The sequence below is a fragment of the Phyllopteryx taeniolatus genome, chromosome 10, assembly GCF_024500385.1.
Source record: "Phyllopteryx taeniolatus isolate TA_2022b chromosome 10, UOR_Ptae_1.2, whole genome shotgun sequence".
In the NCBI taxonomy this organism is placed as follows: Eukaryota; Metazoa; Chordata; class Actinopteri; order Syngnathiformes; family Syngnathidae; genus Phyllopteryx; species Phyllopteryx taeniolatus.
In genome coordinates this window covers 19286487-19304899 of record NC_084511.1, presented here as the reverse complement: position 1 = coordinate 19304899, position 18413 = coordinate 19286487, and the positions used below count along the sequence as shown (strand labels likewise).

General features: G+C 39.0%; 1 protein-coding gene across 1 annotated transcript; it reads right to left on the bottom strand.

Annotated features, from left to right (window-relative positions):
* Positions 1–840: 840 nt before the first annotated feature.
* sh3bgrl (SH3 domain binding glutamate-rich protein like) lies at positions 841–18394 on the bottom strand. Its single transcript, XM_061787884.1, has 4 exons — positions 18114–18394; positions 4231–4416; positions 1939–2019; positions 841–1571 (listed from the first exon to the last, which is right to left on the bottom strand). Exons 1-4 carry the CDS (start codon positions 18156–18158, stop codon positions 1536–1538), a joined length of 348 nt encoding a protein of 115 aa, XP_061643868.1. The 5' UTR covers positions 18159–18394; the 3' UTR covers positions 841–1535.
* Between the last annotated feature and the right edge of the window lie 19 nt (positions 18395–18413).

Sequence of the window (18413 nt, the reverse complement as noted above, 5' to 3'; positions counted from 1 at the left end):
GTCTATTTTTATGGTGAATAACATACGCTTGCCATGTTTCTGTTATACTGAAGTGCAGCCTACAACATGATTCTTTGAACACTCCTCTTAATAAGTGATAATCCATGAAAGATTGTGATACATCCCTTAATTCAAACCAACATTTTCATTTTACCAAGATATTTTGGACAATTCTATGCTTCCAGTTTTGGGAAAAAAGTTTGGGGAAGACCCTTTTCTGTTCCAACATGACTGTGGAGCAGTGCGTAAAGCGAGGTTCACAAGGACCTCATGAGATGGGATGAGTTTGGTGTGATCTGGTGTTCCAAGAGAAACCCAGAGCAAGTGGTCTGTGAGAAATTTAGTAGTTGAACTATGTAATCTTTTAAATCTAGGCATAATGTAAATGCAAAGGAAGCCAGAGGACCTGGAGAAAATCAACACAAGCTCGGGAAGAACATACAAAATCAACACAGGAAAGCCGAAGGCCGGATCAGAACCCAGTCGTCCATCGTGCCGCCCTGGGAACTTTAACAGTTGTACAAAACAAAAAACAAACAAACAAAAAACATCATTTTAGGACGCTTTTGGGTTTTTATTTGGACTCAAATTATTTGACTGCTGACCGATTTAAGTTCTAAGCATCCACATTACAATGACGCAGAGGTGGTATTTTTTTTTATTTTATCAGTAGCTAGTCAACTGAAAGAAGGTTGACAAACACTGGAGAAAAGCCTGAGAACCTTTGATCTCAACCCCATAAAAAACATTTGGAATGTACTACAACTGACTGGCAGTAATAAATGCATTCAAATGTTTCTTGTCCCTTTTTCAAACCCATTAAAAAGACACAGAAACCTCTGTAGTTCAGCATTTTATTTTAAGTTAGGGAAGATAACTACGATTCCCCCTAAAGACTGGTATTTCCAACACAATATAAAAGAGGAGGCTTAGATAATATTTGTTGCACTCATAAAAAAAAAAAAAAAACTCAAACAGCAAATAAAAATGTCACACCTGATGTCTCAATGTTAAACATATATTTTCTCTTTGAAAAAGGTCTGTTAAAACAGCTTTAAGACAGTTAGAAGGAAGAAGCATAAACATAAAACATGGGATTGGGATGATCCTGCAGAAGGTGCTGGTGTTTTGGCAATAACAGAACAGACAGGAGCACAAAATGAAAATATTCATTATTTAAGACCTTATAATAATCAATATTCTGATGATGAGTGTGACGTGCACATTATATAGTGCACAAGGACATCTTGAGGCTACATTGCACGTCTTTTAATCATGCTAAATGGATGACTGACTTGACATTGGACCAATAGGCAAGCAGGCTAAGATTACGGTAGGTTGAGGAAGCGTGGCAGTCTTGATAAGCAGAATATTCTGTTTTCTTTTGTTGTACCTCATTTCACAATAGCCGACAAGGCACAATTAATGACAAAATCTTAAAAACCTGAAAAATGAAGAGTAACATTTTTCGTACTTTTTTTCTAAATGTATTCCTGGTCAGGCTAGCTCTGGTTGTCCAACAGAAAAGGTGAATGCTACTGCTGTGCTTTCTTCAGCTGAGCCTCAGCCTCCTGCAAAGAGACACAAATGGCAAGAAAGGAAGGACATAGTGTGAGACAGAATGCAATATTAAAACTGATTATTTATACATACATACCCGGCTACATAAAAGGGGAAATCCCTTCTGTTTCTATGGTAACTGGCACACCTTCCTGCATTTGCTATTAAGACAGGAGGGAGGCGCCAGTTTGCAGCAGAGAGACACTCATGAGCCATACATAAGTGACGTCACAAAAATGTGGAATTAAATTGTTTTCTTAAAGGTAATCACAGTCTTTGCTGAGGATGAGAGTATTAGTATTTACAGAACATACACGGGAAAAACATGGTGTGCGGTGAGAAAGTACAGTATGTGTGATGGGTTCCTAAAATTTTTACCTTTGAGCCGGGGGGAGCAGTCAGACCGAGAAATGCATACACAGCGTTGTCCTCTCTTGCATCGAAGAAGGCCTCGTAGTTCTGAGAAGCAAGGAAAGAGAAGCAAAGACAACTTGAGAGATGACATATTAATTTGCACCCCAAAAACAAGCTCTCCTCCAAGGAATGATAACATAAAGTAGTAAAAGTATCCAGATAAATAGGTATATCGAGAGATAGAGGAGATATAAAAAGTCTACACACCCCTGCTAGATTACCATGTTTTTGTAGAACAAAAAAAATAAAACCAAGATAAATTATTTAAAACGTGCGGCGTATAACATCCATCCATTTTCCGTACCGCTTATCCTCACTAGGGTTGCTGGAGCCTATCCCAACTATCTTCGGGTAAGAGGTGGGGTACACCCTGAACCGGTCGCCAGGCAATCGCAGGGCACATAGAAACAAACAACCATTCACACTCACATTCATACCTACGGCCAATTTAGAGTCTTCAATCAACCTACCACACGTTTTTGGGCGGGGCTGGGATTTGAACCCCGGTCCTCAGAACTGTGAGGCAAAATGTGCTAACCAGTCTGTCACCGTGCCGCCTGAAAATGTATTAATAGTGTATTATTATTATTATTATTATTATTGGCCGGCGGCGTATGACGTACATCACAATTTAAATTTTTTTTTTAATTATATAATAATAATAATAATTCCAGATTTAGATTTTTACTTCCTCTCATCTTCCTCTCTCGAAAAGATGAAAAAAGACTTGAGTTGAGTTGTACAGGTAATAGTTCACTTTCATGGTGGATTTTTTTTTTTTTTAATGAGTTAAACACGGTTTCCTTTTTTTTGCAAAAAATCTGGCGTTTGAAGGAGGGTGTGAAGATTTCTTATAGCAACAGTAAATAAATAAATATTATTATATATTAGACTTTACAGTGATTTTATCAGGCTGATCGGTATCGGCCGATATTTACCTTTTTATGCTGATCGGCTTTAATGTCATAATTCGCCGACCCGATCAATGACGTCATTGACCGGCTAGGCAAAAGACATTTACTCCGCGTCGCCGCCTTCACAGTATATTTGAATCCAAAAGCTAGTTTATTTTTAGCCTTGTCGTGTGTCTTTTGACGTAATATTGGAAATATCTGACGGCCAATAAAGTTATTTAAAAAAACAAACAAAACAAAAAAACATGTCGGCGGTGTGGAACAGGCAACACGTAATGCACGGATCAGACTACATGACAAATTTGCTCTTTCACGATCGCACTGTCAGACTACTGCAATAAAATCTTGTATTCCGATACCACCGCATCCCATTTTTTACGATCATTGGGCTTTATCTTGTCAACTCGAAGCGACCGAATAAACTCGTTACCGTGGCCATGTGGAGCGCGGCAACTTTGTATTATAAGGACAAAATTGAGAAAAACGTGTGTTGGTGGTCACCGGTGCTCAGGACAGGAGAGGACGTTTGTTTAAGGCTTGCTTGAGGTATGTTCACATACTTTTATTGTAATACGATACGGCTCGAAAGCAGGCAACAAAACGTTATGTAGCCTAGCAAGCTACTGCAAGCACTGACGGTTGTACGTAAACATGCCGCCGTTCTGTCGAATCATGCTCTAAAGTTTCGGTGTGGGTGAAGTAATTTAATTAAAAATAAAGTAATTTAATTACAGTAAGTTAGCACCCATTATTTCTGACATGTAATGTTGGTTTGACCTGACTGATTAGAATACACGATCTAACTAGAGCAGTGATTTCCAACCTTTATGTAGCCAAAGAACATATTTTACAATTAAAAAATCTCACGACACACCAACAAACAAAAATGTCACAAAAAGTGGATACATTAATTACTGTATTTACTTCCTGCCATCTAATAGAAGATCATTCATTTGTGTCTGTCACTATGCCTCACTGGCATAAATTGAGGAACAAAGATATACATTATTTACTGTATATATAATTTTTTTTTTTAAATACACAAGTATATACAGTAAATGAACAGGTCATTTAAATAGACACATTTCTCCATCTTGTGATCGGATCGGTGATCGGTTATCGTGTTTTTTTTACGTCGCTGATCGGTGATCGGCCCCAAAAATCCTGATCGCGTAAAGCCTAATAAATATATACTGTGTATAGCTTGTTGCCTTACATTTGATAAATACTCTGTAGATTTAAGTAAAAAGCATCATTTAAAGAAGATTTGCACATTTACAATACAACACTAAGTGTTGACATCTAGGGTTTAGTTCCACTTTAAAGCATGTTTCTATCTCACCCCACAATATTTGCTTTCATTAAATATCTGTGGTGGAAGAGGGTTCCCTGTGGCTGGCCGTGACTCCTCCGGAACGTTCTCTCGCATCCACTTCCGGTGAGCCTCGTTGGCGGCAATATCACACTCCTTAAACCCAATCTTATTGGCTGCCAGGAAGCCCATCACGTCCTGCTGCTGCTTTTTAATCTGTGTATGGGTAGAGGGAAGTGGGAGAGAGCAAAAGAGGAAGTTGTCAGTTAGTGATGAGTCAACCACGAAGAGCTACTTGAGGAAACAGAATAGCTTGGTTTCACCAAACTGTGAAGGATCTGCATAAAAAAACTCCACACTTCCTCCTTGCTGTGATAAATCACACAACAAAAACTTCAGTGTGTGTGAAAGAAATAAAATAATAAAGAATGACAAAATATTAAGATTCCTGTTAATACGAGTACTTGAGAGCTCAGTGTCGGCAATGATATCTCCCTCTTTAATTATTATATTTTTGTTTTATCAGAAGATTGATGAAATTCCCAAGTAGCTTACAATATACTATAGGTGGAGAAACAGGACTCTAATTACAAATCAAAAAGGCGGGAGAGATATTGTTTGCATCGCTGTTGGTTTGTTGGTTGCAGCATTAGGCAAAAAAACAACAATTTAAACAATACTTTTTTTAGGGGTAGTGTATGGACAAGGGGCTATCCCATTATTTATTAGGAGACATGTAATACAATAGTCACTGATGGTGTAGTGGTACACTCGCCTGACTTTGGTGCAGGCAGCGTGGGTTCAGTTCCCACTCAGTGACGGTGTGAATGTGAGAGCGAATGGTTGTCCGTGTCTATATGTGCCCTGTGACTGACTGGCGACCAGTTCAGGGTGTAGTCCGCCTTTCGCCCGAAGTCCGCTGGGATAGGCTCCAGCATCCCGTGACCCTAACCAGGATAAGCGGTGTTGAAAATGGATGGATGGATGGATGTAATACAATAATTCACTTGTGCCATTTGAGTCACTATGCCACTGATGGAAACGTCTACAGCAGGGGTCTCAAACTGGGACGATATTTTGTGGCCCCCACCTTAATATGAAAGTTTAATGTTAGTGCGGCCCTCGAGTTTTATATGAATGGCACTTTTACAGTGTTGTGTGCGGAGCTGACGAACCTACCAATCACGGTGCGGTATATGGATCTTGGGGGCGTGCCTTCAACCGGGCTTGATGGAAGCAGGGAAAAAATTTTCAATGAGTGAAAGTTACAGCAGCGTTGCCATGGAGATTTTTCTTCTGTGCCTGACTAGGCAAACGCGGACATTCGTCCTAGCGCGCTGTGTACACAACACGTCAAAAAAAAAAGTCTTTTAAGTTGCTGCCCAGCGTGACATTATACGACGTATATAGGTTATGTCTCTCTCTGAATAAATCAAAGTGATGCCTGCGCGGCGAGCTAAAAGAAGGGTGGGGAATTCGTTGGTGTGGTCTGCGGTCTGAGTCCGGTCGGATATAGAAGACTGAATAAACTGAAAATTATTACTGATTTAAATACTTATTAGTTCTTAATTTGTTTATGTATTTGTTGATTGTTTGATTAGTTTTGTACAGAAAACAGTTATACAGTTAACAGTACAGTATGTTTCATACAAATTTACTACCAATGAAGTGATGTACCCGAGGAAGGTTATACACAACTTGTTTACACCAGGGTCCTTGTTCATTTTATTTTGTGCTTGTTTATTTATTTGTTGATTGAGTGATTGATTGAGAGTTTTATTAGTAGTTTTGCACACAACTTGTTTACATCAGCCTCCTTGTTTATCTTATTTTGTGTTAAAAAATAAAAAAGACGTTTGAGAATATTGGATTTTTTTTAATTTCTAATTTAAGGTAAATTGAGTCTGAGACCCCTGGTCTACAGCGTTCTGACACAAAACAGGAAGTAGCTTGCTAATTACAAATTCCTCGCTCATCTGAGTGGCATTCTAGTTTTTATTTTAACCACTTGCATATTGAAATGTAATCAAGAAAGTTCCTGGTCCAATACATTTTTGTCTACAACCGTGCATTTCAAGTTTGAAGGAAAATAGCAATATTAGGCTTAAATCCCTTACAATTTAACTGGAAATGTGTGTTTCTTCAAGCATACACAACAGTATTTATGATTGTATGGGATTTACACCAGATTTAACAAGACATTAACTTCTGATTATGTATATTTCATTATACTGTACGCAAAACAATGGTTTTAGAAGCAGAAGAATAAGCAGGGGCCTCTGTTATTCCGTTGATATGGACATGAGCATGATAGGTGAAAAAGGCAAATGCTAAGCACACAGTGCCTTCAGGGAGCACCACAAAAATGGGAAAAAACGCCGACAACTATCAACTCTTAAAATGGCAATGCTGACGATGACATAGATTGAGATGTAAATCAATACCAAGTTATTATTCCACCAAATGACAATATAAAATCAATGTTCAAGGAAGGACCTGCGATTGGCTGGCGACCAGTTCAGGGTGTACCCCCGCCTCTCGCCCGAAGATAGCTGGGATAGGCTCCAACACACCCTAGCGAGGATAAGCGACACATAAAATTGATGGATGGATGTTCAAGAAAGTGTGTTTTGTTTTTGAAAGTGTAGCTTGCTTTGACTGGTGGATGGTGTAAACCTGGCAACCCGCAACTACGGTATGACTCGAAGTGCAGCCAGAGGGTGCCTCATGAAGCAAGTTATCATGGAGCAGTGATATCCTAAATGATTACATTTGAATTCAAGGATTAGTTTATTGGGGGATAAAATCAGGAAAAAGAGAATGGTGACATCCAAATCAAAGATAAGAGTCACAACAACTACGGCATCTAACTTCATCCGGTTCCATGAGACTACAGGCGCATGCATGTAAGCTATGCTAACCTCACAGTTAGCTCACATGCTGTAGCTGGTCAAACATTAACAAAGCTTGACGTTGGTTGCGCACTGAATTGATGAGACACTAAAATGATAGTCAATATGAAGACTGAAACTGGAAACTATGCCATTAAAAAGAGTCACACTTACTCCTACCTCTGCAAATAGCTCACACACCTCCAGTTATCTAGCACTGTGTACTTGCTTGACAACTTGCTCCTTAGTGACTAGCCTCAACATTATATGCTAGTCAGTCAATAACCAGTTTTAATTTCTCTAGATTTGCTGCACGTAGGTATCCACCGCTTCTTCCCCACGCCTGTCACCCATGAACACTAAATAAGCCTGTATCAACCATTAAAACTTCACACCTTCACCTGATGCTTATTACACACTGCTTATACTTATTGTAGCTATGTTACTAAATCCAGAAAAACGGCCGCCATTTCCCCCCCCCCATTTTTTTGTACCCTGGAAACTGGGTACGTGAATTTAGCAGAGGTCCACCAAAATCTCATTTTCTCATTGTTTTGCACAAGGTAATACTTATTTTCAAATTACGCTGTTGGGAAATCCCTTTACCACCTCGTTTTTTTTTCAATTTCATTTCGGTTGGGATTTTCTGTCATTCTGACAAAGGTGAAAATGAACCTCGATTTCAGCGTCTGAAAATGACACATTGGATTCAGAGGTGGTAGAAAACTATATGAAAGTGATTCACTATTATTATTCTTGTTTTTTGTGAAGTTTGAAGTAATTCTGACAATCATGGTGCCCACAGTTTGATCATCAAAGTGAACTGCTCGGAAGTCTCGAGCGGATGCCAACTTGTTTAAACATTACATTTCCATCTCAACTATTAAGAAACATTTTTCTACCAAAGAGTCAAAGTTTCGGTCACAAGTTTCTGAATGATTTACGTTGATTTCTGGGCAGAAAATATTGGCTAACCTTCCACATAAAAAGTGGTATAAAATCCTTAATCCTTATCCGATTCTTACAAACCAAGGCTCATTATATTTATGAAACACTCCTCTATCCACTAATATCTATTTAATCTGTTTTGATATGTTATTTTGAAAATATTAGTAACATACCTACTTATGCACATTGTCTATTTTCCTTCTTCTTCATCTATTTTTATTTGAATTTTTATTGTTATTATTAATTATGTTATCTATGTCTATGTTTCATGCTGCAACTGGACCAAGAAAATTCCTAGTTGTAAAAGTACCTTTCACTGACAATGCCAATAATACGATTCAGATTTTGGTCTTAACTATCCATCTTAACTATCCATCCATCCATTTTCTGAGCCGCTTCTCCTCACTAGTGCTGGAGCCTATCCCAGCTATCATCGGGCAGGAGGCGGTGTACACCCTGAACTGGTTGCCAGCCAATTGCAGGGCACATACAAACAAACAAGCATGCGCACTCACATTCACACTTACGGGCAATTTAGAGTCTCCAATTAATGCATGTTTTTGGGATGTGGGAGGAAACTGGAGTGCCCGGAGAAAACCCACTCAGGCACGGGGAGAACATGCAAACTCCACACAGGCGGGGCCAGGGATTGAACCCGGGTCCTTGGAACTGTGAGGCTGACGCACTAACCAGTCGTCCACCGTGCCGCCCTGGTCTTAACTATTAGAAATAATTTGTGAAGAATGAACCTACTCAGTCGATGTCTCCATTGGTTTAATCTACGCTACTAATATGCATATCAGAAAAAAAATACAGTGTATATTATACATGCATAGTAGAAAATATATTGATTGAGTTTTTCATTTTTACATTTTAAATTATAGTTGCATAAAATTCTTTTAAATGTTATTTGTCTTTTAAATTGGGTGTGTTGTTTCATAAATGAATGACAATGTTAAAAACAATGCTATTCAAATTCTTTACAAAACGTATGTAAATTGCAAATGAAGGGGGGGGCACCAAATAAAATCTCGCCTAGGGTGCCACATTGGCCTGCATAAGAGTGTCTTGACTGTGTTTTAGCCCTGCCTCTTACATAGATGTGAGCTTGAGTGCATTGTCCAATAGGGCCTTGATGATGCATGTAAGAAGGAGGATGGCCCTACAAGGCCAGACGGAAACAAGAGCTCCTCTGGGTCTTGAGAGGAGGTAACCAGTCAAACACGAGCCAAATAAGGCCTTCTGCAAGTTAGCACACACACACACACACACACACACACACGCACACACACCCTCAGCTGAACATCGACACACACCTGGTGCAATGTTAACCTACATCATGGCAGATCACTACAGCAAAGTATGAGTGATAATCAGTGAGATAGCACCATGCTCCTCCCAGCCTGACGGCATTGAGACAAGCCAGATTGCTTAGCTGCAGTCTGCTGAAGCAATATTAAGAGGCAGACAAATTCAGACAAATGAGTCATTTTATGCTTCCTTAAAAATAGTAGTCTTGTCTCTGAAGGAGTAATCTTTGAACCAGTTCCTTGTTTGTGTCTTTTTGTGAATTTTCTTGGATTTCCATTGTAACTAAACTAATGAATAAAGATTGTGGTTAAGCATAAAGAATCTCTATTTTGATTCAATAAATGTAATAGTTCCATCAACCACCAGTTTTCCAAGCAAAATGTAATCATAAGGGAAGTTGCCCCCAAATCTGATGATGTGGGGGGTTTTCAATATGCAGGAAACCAAACAGGCAGGCTGTGTGTGAGGTGATAACTCCTCTTCCCCTGTTACCATGTAACTATTAATCATTATTTATCTTTCACCTCAGCCAGAGGACGGCCTCCCTTACTTACACTCCCCTCTGAAAGTATTGGAACAGTGATGCTTTATTCTTTTATTTTTGTGTCTGAAATTAAATTGTTAAAATGAGACAAGAGTCATCTTTTATTCTCAGCTACATCTGGATAGGATACACCACTTTGAAGATATCCCTCTTTTTTTAATCTTCCCATTTTTCATATTCAAAATTATTGGAAAATGGGACTGATATGTGTTTTGCTGCGCAGCTGTGTTACTTAATTTATTCAAACAATAAATAGCACTAAGTTTCAAGTTTTTGCCCATGAAAACTATATTTACACTAGTGAGAGGTCTAGCTAACATGAACACCACAGAACTGTCGACGGTTAACAAACAATTGTGAAGCCGGGCGAAGATGTAAACTCAATCATAGCAATTGCACAATTATTGGCCAGAGCCAATACAACCATTTGGAACGTCCAGAAGAGGAATGAAACCACTGGTATGCTGAGTAACAGATGTCGAATGAGTAGGCCAATTAAAACAACAGTTGACGACAGAAACATTTTGATAGCGGAAAAGAAAGACATTAAAACAGTGGTTCTTAACCTTGTTCAATGTAACGAACCCCGTAGGTTTCATACACACATTCACGGAACCCTTATTAACTGAAGCAATAAAGTGTGGTTTATTTCAAATTCAAAACAGGTATAACCTATCTTTTATGCGTGCACAGGTTGAGCCATGCATCAGTTGCACACAGTCACTGTGTTCAAAGAACAATACCAACAAAACACAAATATATAATTCAATTCAATGAAAATTTACTGTCAATGAATGTGACTTTTTCTGTGGCCTTTCACCTTGGCAAGTGTCACTCTCATATTATTTTCACAACAAAGTTCGTTCCTTTTCATTGTTTTTATGCCTACAACGCTGGAAAAGGATTGTTCGCTAAGATCCGTCCGGTGCAAGCTTGACCGCATATACCTAATCTGTGAAAAACAAGTTATAGTAATAAAGTTCACCACTTTCTTCTTCTACTCTTTTTATCTTAAAGTAAATGGAATGTGTGTACCACACAGCCCTAATTGTATTTTTTTTAATTGTTATTTATTGCTATTATTTTATTATATTATTTTATTATTATTTGTTATTAATGTACATTCTAGTTGTTCTTTTAAGTTATATTCAAAGTTGAGTTTTGGTAGTTGAATAAATGCTAAGTTTTGAAATCAACGAGTAATCGGGTTTAAATATATATTTATATTTATATATTTAAATATAAATCAAAATAATCGTGATTATTATTTTTTCATTAATCGCCCAGCCCCTACCCAAAACACACTGCCATAACAAGCCACTGTAACATTATGTACAGTTTGAACATTTAATTCAGTGATTCATCTGCAAACCACTAAAGAGACCCCGCATACCACTCGAGGTACAAAACTGCACTACTACTAAACTACTAAATGTTCAATTCACTTTAATTTATTAAGCCTATAAGTACAATACTTTTGTGCACCTAAAAATTTGATTTTGTTTAAATATGTATGTATCATCTAAGATGTGTAGCAGATCCAGATATAAATATCTGAAAAGAAAAATCGATATATTCATCTTTTGATTCCAAACCCAAATGCTTCCAGTCTACAAATAAATAAATAAATTGGCATCAATGTTGCATTACTTTTGGAGCAGAATGTATCAACGTAAGAACAAAGTGAGAGTCCTGAATGAGCGTATGGTCTGCTGCTTTAGTTCCCTAATATACAGTATGTTGCCTTTCACAACATAGTAAGATCGCAACGCAAATAACACTGAGATTGGGCCCATGGAAAAATAGCACACACACTGTATTATTTGTCCAGAAATGGATCATGTGTTTCTAATACCCAGAGAATGAAAACTGCTGATGCAGGTCATTCCACTCGTGCCATCACATTTTTGTATTAAGCCTTCAACATGTTTTAGTGTGTGTGTGGATTTAGACAAGATGACCTAGAATTGTTATCATCAGATGAGGGGAGCCAGTTATTATCAGATGTCCTTCTGAATTAACAAAAACAAACACTCTTTAATGTTTGAAGATTGAGAAAAAACTGCGACCAGTAGAGAAAAAACAAGGAATATGAGCAAGCAATGTAAAACTTTGACCTGTACCTTGGTCATCTTGTTCCAGATATCCTTTAAAATGTATAAGATTGTTGTTGTGACATACAGTATCTCAATAATCACGGAAAACAGTTTGGACTCTAGGAGCATTGATAAGAACTCTTCAGGTGCTTTCACACTACACATTGTTTTCACGACACCCACTGCAGTCTCGGTAGGTCTCAGGACAGCACAGGGATCGAACCCTGACTTGCAAAAAAAATTAAGTGACATCCCCTTCTTAATCCTTAGGGTTTAATATGATGTTTGTCCCCCCTTTGCAGCTACAGTATTTAACTTAATCAACTCTTCTGGAAATGACTTTCCACAAGGTTTCGGAGCGTGTTTATGGGAATCTTTCACCATTCTTCCAGAAGTGCGTTTGTGAGGTCACACAATGATGTTGGACAAGAAGGCCTGGCTTGCCGCTCTGCACTAATTCAACCCCAAATGTTTTCTATCACGTTTGTGTCACGTTTGTGTAGGCCAGTTCAGTTCATCCACACCAAACTCATCCACGTCTTTATGGACTCTGCTTTTTGCACTGGTGCCCAGTCATGCTGGAAGAGGAAGGGGCCTTCCCCAAACTGTTACCGCATAGTTGCAAGCATTGAATTTTCCAAAATTATTAGGAAAATAAAACAATAAAATAATTACAAAATAAAAATTGGAACATTCCATGCTCCCAACATCACTGTGCACCAATGCATTTGCACAAATCACTGTTCCTTTTTACCACATCACAGTATGTTATCTGTCTTGTAACTCAGAGCCCAGGATACTGGGACACTGCATTAATTATTGATTTCTTGATGTTCTCCTTTCTTGTTTTTCTCTGCTGTTTTTTGGTGGGCTAGCACTGGCCCCTGGGACTTGCCTCTGACACCTGGGATTTAGAATCTTCACTTAACCTAACATGAATAGAATAGAATAGAATAGAATAGAATAGAATAGAATAGAACACAGCAGTAAGGTGTTTTTAACCTCAAATTGACTGATGGTTAATTACGATACAGTATATACAATTTAGTGTAATTCTCCAGGCCTTACTTCGGTATATGGAAGAGTGAAAAGATTCGTCTTTAAGTTACAAACTACATCATCATCAGCGTCATTATCACCACTATATGAGTGCTGTGTTGTCAAGGAAGTGAAATTAGATTCAGGCCCGATCAATCCTTTAAAAAGGTCAGTCATTAACAGCAGCCAGACAACAGCAGGGATTGATTAGTTTAAACTGTATCCAGCACAAGCTTGAATCAATAGCCCACAATGCAGACTAAGGCTGAGGGTCAACTTACATTTAGTTCAAATAACCCACACAATTCCACAATTTCTTTAAAACATTCTTCACAGACAAATGCTTATGGAAACAAAAAAATACAGCTGTTTGGTTTAAGAAGGCCTGAAACCCTTAATTCAACCCAATGTGTGTGCATGTGAGTGTCTGACGATGTTACAGTGATCATAGTTTTGTCACGATTAACAGGCTTGCTGGAGGTTTGACAACAACAGTAACCTCTACCCAAGACTGAGCTCTGTCAGTATTACAACACACTTACGAAAGAACAGCTTTTGCTAGGCTCCCTCACTTCTGCCTGAGGTAGAAGCCTAAAACGTGCTTATTACATAATGTCTGACCTACAAACTCTGTGACGAAAACAAAGGCAGAGAAAAACACAAATAATGTAAATACAACATTTGTACCGTATTCACGAACAAAACTTTATCTCTGTGAATTTATTGCGTTAATAAGGAAATTATGTGTGGCTAAAGTTTGTACTTGGCACTAGGCAGTAAAGATATGCAGCAGGATATGACTTAAAATCTGTATCAAACAATAGCATGTGGTATGAGTGTACAGTATACAGTACATTCATTAAAGAAACTATATGGACTAGGGTGACTTCATCAAAAATGCCAACAAGGTCTTTTGAGAAACACAATGAGTGTATAGTACAACATTGTTTCCATGGCTGGTTGACTAAACATTGTTTGGTGGAATGATGATGGCAGTTTACAGGGAAACTATCCTTTATCTGGAGTCAGTGGTGGCAGAATGTGTTCGTTAGACTTTACACCGATCTGATCGGCTTGATTAAATGTTGTTTAAACATTTAAACATTAAACAAACTGATGTTGTATGAGAAGGCCTGGCTCTCAGTATCCGCTCTAAGTCATCCAAAAGTGCTTTATAGGGTTGAGGTGAAGATTGTGCAGGCCAGTCAAGTTCATCCACATCACACTCTCTCTTTTTTACCTTGATTTGTGCACTGATTCACAGTCGTGTTTGAACAGGGAGGGGCCACCTCCAAACTGTTCCCACAAAGTTGGAAATGTCCAAAATCTCTTGGCATGCTAAAGCATTCATAGTTCCTGTCACTGGCGTTCAGGAGCTAATATTTTGGACATTTCCAACTTTGTGGGAACAGTTTGGGGTGGGGCGGAGACTGAGAACCAAGGCTTCCCGTCTAACATCAGTGTGTAACCTCACAAATATGCTCCTGGAAAAATGGGCAAAAATTCCCATAAAGTCATTCCTAAACCTTGTTGATAGCATTCCCACAAGAGTTTAAGATGTTATAGCGCCAAAGCGCCAAAGGGTGGAGCGATGTTATATTGAACCCTATGGATTAAGAATGGGAAATCATCCATCCATCCATTTTCTGAGCCGCTTATCCTCACGAGGGTCGCGGGAGTGCTGTAGCCTATCCCAGTTAAATTCATATGATAGTCAAGGCAGGTGAGCGAATACTTTTGGCAATATAGTTTATATGTAGTGATCAGGTCTGTGATCGGTTATCGGTTTATTTAAACTCACTGATCGGTGATCGGCTCTAAAAATCCTGATTGTGTATGTAAAGCCTAGGGTTAAACAATACCATGCAGGTCCAAGTGCCCAATTCCAATTGAATGCCAATATCGTATCTATGTGCATTTCTAGTGACATTGCTGTATATAACTGTATGGGTGTGTGTTTACACTGATGAAACGTATGAAACAACACCTTCTCCGCAGATGCCCATATTGCACATAAATAACTCCACAAGTGTCAACACTGGGCAGTGACAACACAGAAGTAAACACTAGTAAGAATATTAAACCTGACCTAGGACAAGTAAGGCCTGAGGGCCAAATCCGGCCCATTATCGGTCTCTGACCTGCTTTCCCAGTCTTTATGAAGTCAAAATAAAATGTAAACTATACTGTACTTTTTTTTTTTTTAATATCAGTGCTTTATAATTAGGATGTTCACGTGTGTGGGTGGTACAAACAAGCAAAAGTAATGGCTTGTTTCTTCAGTGTTGCAGACTTTTCGCTATATTTAGCGCCTTTTCTGACCCCTCTAGCAACTTTTTATTATTTATTTTATTGTATTTTTTGTAAGTGATTAGTGACAATATCAAGTGCTCTTATTTACTGCATGTTGAAGGGAAGAGGGGTAGTTGGAGTGAGATTTGGGAGGCCCAATGATGATTGACTAATATGAGTTAGCAGTTGGTGCTCATAATTTCGGGTCACTCTGAAAATATTGAAAAAAAGAATGCTTAGAGTAGATGGGTTTTTTGTGTGTGTGTGAATGTTGCTTAAATGCTGACAGTATGTTAATGTAATTTTAATGACCGCTAATGATTTGGTTTTAACATTTTATATTTCCTATTCATAACAACATATACCAAGTATCAGTTAATTGAAACAATACAATGCTTTCCTTGAATGCTTTATATACACTGGATTCCAAATTATTATGCAAATGATATTTTTCTCTAATTTTCCTGAATAGTTAACACAAATGACAGTTGGCATAATTTACAAGTAAACAATCATCAGAATATAATTTAAATGTTTTTCAACAGCGGCACGGTGGCCGACTGGTTACAGCGTCAGCCTCACAGTTCTGAGGTGCGGGGTCCCCGCCTGTGTGGAGTTTGCATGTTCTCCCCGTGCCTGCGTGGGTTTTCTCCGGGCGCTCCGGTTTCCTCCCACATCCCAAAAACATGCATTAACTGGAGACTCTAAATTGCCTGTAGGCATGACTGTGAGTGTGAATGGTTGTTTGTTTCTATGTGACCTGCGATTGGCTGGCAACCAGTTCAGGGTGTACCCCGCCTCCTGCCCGATGACAGCTGGGATAGGCTCCAGCACGCCCGCGACCCGAGTGAGGAGAAGCGGCTCAGAAAATGGATGGATGGATGGATGTTTTTCAACAACTATTTTTTTAAATAAAACAACTTAAAATGCACTGGTCCAAATGATTAAGCACAACAGTTTCAAGACATCTGACAGGTTTTAAAGAACTGAAAATTGTCATTTATTGAATTCGCAGTATTAGGAGGTCATATTTACTGAAATCAAAATCTATTTCAATCAAAAACATCATAACAAATCAAGCTAGATTTTGAGATAGGATGACCCCTTATTTGATAGCAGCTTCAGAATACTTACATCCATTAAAATGTGAGTTTTTGGATAGTTTTTTCTTGATTTATTTTATTTTTTTTAAGCTGGTGCATTGTCATGCTTGAAGATGATTTTGTTAGTGAAAGCACAGTTCTTTTGGTACCATGGAAGGAAGTGGTCTGTCAGAAACTGCATACTTTTCAGAGGTCATTTTCACACCTTCAGGGACCCTAAAGGGCCTGACAAGCTCTATCATTAAGTTGGAACTAGAATTGTCAGCCAGTCAGCTGCTTCACACACATATATTCATATATACTCTAAACAAGGACAATTTTCCCATCAAGCAGTCGCAAATGACGAGGGAAGGATTATTAAACTGTAATGTGAGTTGATATACCAGACCAGGTTTGTAATGGCACATTTATGAGTCACCGTTGCTCCTGATTGTTAAAAGAGATCAGGATCAAGGTTGATGTAGCAAGTGTGTCTCTGAGTCGTTGTACAGATTGCCGATGTTCTTTTATACCAGTGCAGTCTTTACCAATCATTTACTGTCAAGGCAATAAAGCCATTTAGTGCTGCCAGCTGAAAAGAGGCTCTGTGTGACTGAGTGAGTGTTGAGCGAAAGTACAGTACTTCATTTCACTTTAGGTGATGTAAATCCCAAGGCATGTTAGTTAAGTATACGGAAAAGATTACAACCTTGAATGACACTGACGGATGCTTGAAAACAGCTCAAACATACACTCACTGTCCACAACATTAGGTACACTCACACAATCCAATGTGATCCATTTACAAAGATAATACATGAATGTCCTGTTTTATGATGCTGTCTGAAAGGTACTACTGGTAATTTAACAATACTGTGATTGTTCTACTTGTAGTTTGCGGTAGTGTTAAAGTGCACAGCATCACACTGAGAGCTATTTCTCATATTTTTGCCTGCCCTGCCATGTAGCTGGTAACCAAAACACTGGCAACCCCTCTCAATATGATGCCGAGCAGTTCTACAACAGCAATTACAATAATAAACATATAGTACAGTTAAAGTAAGACCACTGTGACTGTGGTAGTGTTAATCAAACATAAATACAGCTCTTACATTAAGTTGTACCTGTGGACCTGTGCTCACTATTATCAGAGCTTATACCCATGATTAATGTAATGCTTTCATACCCAAATATAATGTGTCACTCCTAAACCAGTCATCCAAAATGTCTTAAACTCAGTGTTCTGCAGCTGCACTTCTACAAAGGCCCTGGAGAATTGCATCACCGTCATTCCTTTCCACTCTAGATGAAATTGGCATGCCTGAAACTAAACACCCCTGATTCCTACAGCAAATTCAAACCATTCCAAGCAGAGAATGCGCAGCAAATGTTTGGCTACCGCATGCATTTCCTGTTTTCCAGCCTGGTTTTATCAGCACAAACTATCACTTGTTAGTAAACAGAATGACCAAAACCACAACAGTTGACAGCAGCAAGTTTTAAGTTGTACTCTTACTACAACTCAGCTCAAAAGTGTATAGTCTATCCAAAACACGAGGACGGGCCGTGGAGCAGGGATCCGTTATTTCCATACTGATGCACATTCTGAGTTCAATCAAAGTTCAGCTGCCCTCCTATTGACGTTTAGGAGCAGGGGATGCTGCAAATAGCCACACATCACAATAAAGATGTGACATTATTCATCCCTTACCGAAGTGGACCCAGAGGAGGACGCAATGTACACTTTGATGACCATGGTCAGGCACGGATGCAGGCGGTTGCTGCTCTGGCTCTTTTGGAGGCAGGTTGATGGGCAGGAATTGTTGAAGGGAGGGGGAAAAAACCGAGAAAGTTCCCAGGTTCGATCCTCTGTTGCAGGCAGACTGTGTGCGCAAACACTCCTACTCTGCACTGGATGGAGCTTTGCATTCCTCCTCCGCCTCTCCTCGGCCTCCCCGCCCCTTCCAGCACAACATCTCGAGAGACTGGGCCGTGAGATGTGCACAAGCTC